The sequence below is a fragment of the Xyrauchen texanus genome, chromosome 5 (assembly GCF_025860055.1).
Source record: "Xyrauchen texanus isolate HMW12.3.18 chromosome 5, RBS_HiC_50CHRs, whole genome shotgun sequence".
NCBI lineage: Eukaryota > Metazoa > Chordata > Actinopteri > Cypriniformes > Catostomidae > Xyrauchen > Xyrauchen texanus.
In genome coordinates this window covers 12,288,784-12,294,782 of record NC_068280.1, presented here as the reverse complement: position 1 = coordinate 12,294,782, position 5,999 = coordinate 12,288,784, and the positions used below count along the sequence as shown (strand labels likewise).

At 37.4% G+C, this 5,999-nt stretch overlaps 1 protein-coding gene across 1 annotated transcript; it reads right to left on the bottom strand.

Moving 5' to 3' along the window:
- Positions 1–901: 901 nt before the first annotated feature.
- LOC127643844 (beta-crystallin B1-like) lies at positions 902–5,999 on the bottom strand. The gene is made up of 6 exons (XM_052126760.1): positions 5,935–5,999; positions 4,865–4,956; positions 4,025–4,143; positions 3,794–3,926; positions 1,741–1,883; positions 902–1,350 (listed from the first exon to the last, which is right to left on the bottom strand). The coding sequence occupies exons 2-6, from the start codon at positions 4,949–4,951 to the stop codon at positions 1,179–1,181; spliced, it is 654 nt and encodes a 217-aa protein (XP_051982720.1). The 5' UTR covers positions 4,952–4,956; positions 5,935–5,999; the 3' UTR covers positions 902–1,178.

Genomic DNA, 5,999 nt, shown 5'->3' with positions numbered 1-5,999 from the left:
TGTGTGTGTTTATGTTGTCTTTTAAGTTTATCATTAAACCATTATTTATATCGTCAAGCCGGTTCTTGCCTCCTCCTTTCCATTGATCACTTTACATCCATTAACCAACATCTTATGTAGTTTTGTGTTCCTTGCCACAGTCGCCTTCGGCTTGCTCACTAGGGTTATAAATACAATTATTATTTAATTATTTAAAAATTCTAAATCATATTTTATCTAATTACACAATGATGACTCATTGACATTATAGACATTACAGTTTTATCTTCTGTTAATGCCTGATTTTCTGTAAAGCTGCTTTGAAATGATGTGTGCTGTGAAAGGTGCTATACAAATAAGATTGACTTGACTTAGTTTTAAACAATTAGTTCTGAAAGGTACAGCATGTTTTTAGTCCATCAAAATCTTTGTTTTAAAAGATCAATGAAACATCAATGTTTCATGATATGACCCATTTAATAATATATAATACATTTTAAATGGGAGCTTTTGGACTATGGCTCTCATTCGGAGTTGATACATAGTGGGATAAATTGGTTTAGAAATGTAGACTGAATTTTATTTCCTCACTGAAGTGAGAGGCCTGATATATTGGTGGTAAAGTTGGAAGGCATGTATAGACACAGATAATCAGTAGTGATAACAGGAAACAGTGATTACAGGTGTTGTTTTTATTACCTTTCCAAAAGCATGTGGAGGTTTTACACAGCGTTTATGCCAAAACACCCCTCCCACAGCACCCATTGCCCCACCCAACCCACTATTGTCAATAATCATCCCTGACCCCCTGAGTCAGAGATCACTTAAGGCTTCTTGTGATGGACTGATTTTGTCTCGGGAAAAGTGAATAGAGGATGAGGAAGAGGAGGAAGAGAGAAGAAAGTAGAAGATGGAAGAAGAGGTAAAGAGTACAGAGAGAATAAATAGGGGTGAGATAGAAAATGCCATGTCAATCTTAACAACTGCAGTAATCTGCCACATTTTCCTCCAATACGTATTTGTGTTGTGGCAAGCCAAGAATACGTTCAATCTCTCAGTATCTCCCTACCCCAGATGACTCATATGAGTGGTGCGCTCCTCCTCTCCTTCTTGGCCCTCCCCCCTCCCCCTCCTTTATCTTCATCTCCCCCTCTCTTACCCTCCCCCTTGTTCCCTCTCTTTCTCATCCTCCCGAACCCTCACTTGGTGGCCATAGTGTAGCAGCCATCTGGGTGCCACTGCATGTCGCGAATACGCCTGACGGACTGCATCTGGGGATGACGAGCACCAAACTCGTTAAAGTGACGGTAGTCACCCTTCTCTAGCAGGTACTGGCTGCCACGGTAACCGGGGTACTGGTAGCCCACCCAACTATAAGATGAAAAGTGAAGGAGAGACAAACAGACACCACAAAAATAGAGTAAATAAAAATAATAGTAAAAGATTAGAGAGTTTATTAAATAGGCGTAAAATAAGTATAAAAGTATAAGTATAAAAAGCTTCACTGGAAATGTTTTAGAATAAGTTTGTAGTACTAATGATTTCCTTATATGGCAGTCTTTTAGTTTATTTAAGCAGAGTATATACAAACCATGATGGAAACTAAGTTTTGCAATGAATTTCAATGAATAATTCAGTATGTGACTTGCATATTTGATCACAAATCTCAGAGACTTTTGAAGTCTTTTAGTTTGTCTCGAGATCTATTCTATATCTGTTCAGATACTTGCAGACCAATTCCTTTGATGTGAGAGCACTTACGTGCCACAGCTGACCATGATGCTGCCAACACGGTCGGTAAAGCCGTAGGTGTACATACTGGGAACGTCATCATCGATAATCTCCATCTTGCGGCCCTTGAACTCACCAACCTCATAAAGACAGATTTTATGCTTTTCTGGATCCTGTCAGGAGCAGACACAACAAGAGCGATCAAAAATATTATTTATACATATTTATATAAATATAATTATTTATCTTTCTTTTATAGTTTTTGCCACTTTTATGGAGAATGAGATATATGACAGGAATTTACGAGAGATGAGGGGGAACAAGTTTGGGGAATGATGTGAGCAACATTGTATAGTAATGGACTACATGTAATCTGGATTACACAATCAATTTACTAAACTAAAGTACTGTACTTGCAATTAGATTTCATTACATTTTTTAATGTATAGGACCCACTTTAAATTAGTTGTTTTCAACTACTATCTATCTATCCATCCATCCATCCATCCATCCATCCATCCATCCATCCATCCATCCATCCATCCATCCATCCATCTATCTATCTATCTATCTATCTATCTATCTATCTATCTATCTATCTATCTATCTATCTATCTATCTATCCATCCATCCATCCATCCATCCATCCATCCATCCATCCATCCATCCATCCATCTATCTAGAAATGCTTAGTGTGAGAAATATGAAATTGTACATGCTGTTCTGCTCTGTGTATGTGTTTCTGGCCTTCCATGTGTGTTCAGTTGACCCCAGATGCAGGCTGCAATGCGCACGATAGTGAGTCAATATATTTAGCAACTGCTGACCGTTTTTCCTCTTTATCATGTTCCGCATACTTATTTCTGTGATCTGATTAAGGTCTCACCCGTCCAACAAGGTCAACCGTAAGTTATCACGGCTGGAACATCTGTATATGGCCTCTACACCCATTTTCTTCCCCTTGACCCTAGGCCTTGTTACCGCTTTCCCATTGGCTGCTTATTGTCTCATGAAAATATAAATGACATGCTTGCTCTAATAAACATTGAGTAGATTGAATACAGACTGACTGCGTGTTGTTCTTTCTACTTCCTTCGCGATGTCTCTAGAGACTCAAACTCACTATTGCACCTCACTGGGCACGAACATAGAAAGATGGGACAGGGGAATTGGAGATCGCGACTAGATCAAAAATATTCCTAACACTTAGTTACTTGATCAAATTTGCTAGCATCATGCAACATGTTAATCATGCTAGCAATATGCTTATAACACCTAGCTACATGCTAAACATGCTAGCGATGCCTAACTACATGTTAGAATATGCTAGCACCATGATAGCAACTCCTAGTTTAATGCTAAAACATGCTAGCAACAGCCTAACCCTAACCCTACCCCATCACTTATCCTAAACACTAACATAGTAGTTAAAGACACATAATATAAAGTGGGACCAATGTGTGTAGTCTAATTAAAGTCCATTTTTATGGATTACATGATTGCATATCGATTATATATCAGTCTTGAATCTTTCAAAGTATTCAGGGACTTTCAAAGGACAAATAGCAACTTGTTATCCAGATTCCATGTTTGATTTCATTTTTACTAATGTTTAATGAAAGGAGAGTAAATTGGTATTTAATACACTTATAATTAGATTTTCATAAAATCATGCAATGAGTCATTTAAAAGTAATCAGTTTAGATCACCTAAAAAGTGTAATCTTACTAATTTGAATTGTAGATTTGTAATTCAAACTCGCATTGCCAATGTGAGGCTTACTGCTCAGTTTCTTTTTCAAATCTTTAGCAGTTTTCCACAGACAGGAAATTATGGGAAAGGAGGAGAAACAAGATGTGGAAATGCTGTGAGCCGGATTCAAACTTGTGTTTCCTACAAGAGCGCCACAGCTAAACGCACTGAGCACTAGGCCACAGCTCTGACCAAAAATGGTGTCAGAATAATGTTTTGATGATTGCACGATGATGCTTTGACAATTGTGATTATATGACAAACAGTCACGCCAACCCTAAACAGAGGAAGACATTAGCATGGTGAATAAAGTGGAAGGAAGGGTGAATACCATTTTGACGGGTCTAAAGGAGAGCAGATAGTCGTTCCTGTGGCAGTTGCTCCAGCAGTCCCAGCGAGGGTACTCACCCTTCTCCAGGATGTACATCTCTCCACAGAAGTTCATCTGCTCCCAACCCACCCAACTAAAAAGGGTGAGAGAGAAAGAAAGAAGAGACAAATAGGCAACAATGTAAAAGTCACTCATATGAATCATAGGAATGTCTGTAAGTGTGTCACTCACGGGCCACACTCCACACGGAGGGAACGCACTTTGTCCATGCCCATCTCACACACGTTCATGCACTCATTGGTGATCTCGATCATACGGCCCTGAAAGTTCTCTTGATCAAACACATACATCTGAAAGAGCCAAAGGAGAAGAAAGGGCATGGAAAATCAGGATGTTTTGCTTTTTATGCAACTTTAAGTTGACAGTTTTCAGTTTGGCTTTGCTTAAAAAACGGCACACTTCCAACACCCACATCTATTTCTATGGAAACTGAAATGATGCACAGTTTCGCCAAGCTGTTTGCATTCAGTCCATCATGCATGTGTTATTAAACATTACACATAACTTTTAGCCATTTGATTATATACACTGACCCCAAATATACACCCCAAAATATATTTGGACACATTTGGACTTCTAAGTCACACTAAAAATATATGAATTTGATTGCATTAGATCCAAAATAACAATATAGAAAATAATTGGCATCTGCAAACCAATAATGCTAGAATTGTTTCTCAGAACTAGTCATTAAAAATACATTTTAGTGAACGTTTCAAAATAATTTCTAGAATAACCACAGGTGTAGTTCATCACATCAACTACGGATGTGGTCCTCTAACGTATCTTAATTTTGAACAGTATATCTATTGTTTATCAATCGTTTTGTTTTTTAAATGCCACTTGATTTGATATTTTATTTAAATATTGCAAAGACATTCATTTTAAATTTTTAATTGTGGACAAAGTGTCCAAATATATTTTGGGGCCTCTGTACTGTAGGTAATATGAAACTGACACTCCAATATGACATGCACTTTGATCAAATATTAATGGGTGAATGTGTGTTACCCTGTAGTTTCCCGTGCCCATCTCGGTTCTCTTAGTCCTTCCATCAGGCTGGGAGGCAGGCTTGGACTTCTCTCCACCAGAGGACATAATGACTACAGTAAAAGAGATAGGAACCAAGAAGAACAGCATTTTCATGAGTGGAGAAACCTGAATAATTAGAAGATTTCTTCGCTAAAATATCTATTGTTGGACATGTGGTGATGTCAAGTGCTAAATATTGCTCAATAAAGATCATGAGACTCATTCTCACGAAGGATTTAGTACATTTATAGTGCTTGGATGAATTCTTCAAATGTTGAATAGCTAACACCCACTCCCTATGCTAGTACAATAGCAGCATAAACACACAATGCTCATACGTAGCAGAATTGCCCTAGACAACTAATATATATATATATGTGTGTGTGTGTGTGTGTGTGTGTGCGTGTGTTTGAATTATGTAATGTTCTATTGTCTGTTCTAATTCTATTACAATATTATAATAAATTATAATAAAAAAATTATAGTACAATTGTATAAAACAGGAAGGAACCTCCTAGGTATCTAAGGGAAATAGTGGCAAAAAATGCTAAATATAATTCTTGATAATTAAGTAAGATACTAAAATAGCCTTTTATGCGACTTCACATGTATCACATTTTAATTAAAATAACAGCTACTCCAGTGAGTAATTAAGAGTACCAGTTAGTAATTTTAAATCTCAATAAATAAATAAACAATATTACATTTCATATTTTCCTTTAGCTGCAATTCTCTCTCTCTCTCTCTCTCTCTCTCTCTCTCTCTCTCTCTCTTTCATTACACATAGCATTGCTTCTTTTTTCTTTACTCCTGTTTTGACAAGAGTCCTACAGTTCACCCTGCTGATTAATAAGCTCTGTGCTTACAATAGGATCACATTTTAATTGCTTTCCACCAGTGCCAAATCTGTCAAAAACGGCTCTTTCTTTCTCTCTGTTAGAGGTAATATTTCACAAGTCTATGCTGGGGTTCCATAGAGCACATAAATAGACGACATGAGGTAATGACTCTTTTCCAGGTTGTTTTTCTCAGAAACCCCAGTCTCTTACCTGTGTGTTAGTCAGAAGCCGTTGTCTATCTCACTTAGCGTGTCAGCGTGTGTATTGAAAGCAAA

Coding starts and splice junctions, on each gene's coding strand:
- LOC127643844 (XM_052126760.1), bottom strand. CDS start 4,951: ATGTCCTCTGGTGGAGAGAAGTCCAAGCCTGCCTCCCAGCCTGATGGA. Junction 1,884..3,793: donor CCTTTAGACCCGTCAAAATG/GTATTCACCCTT, acceptor TGCTCCTGACAG/GATCCAGAAAAGCATAAAAT. Junction 1,351..1,740: donor ATCATGGTCAGCTGTGGCAC/GTAAGTGCTCTC, acceptor TTCATCTTATAG/TTGGGTGGGCTACCAGTACC.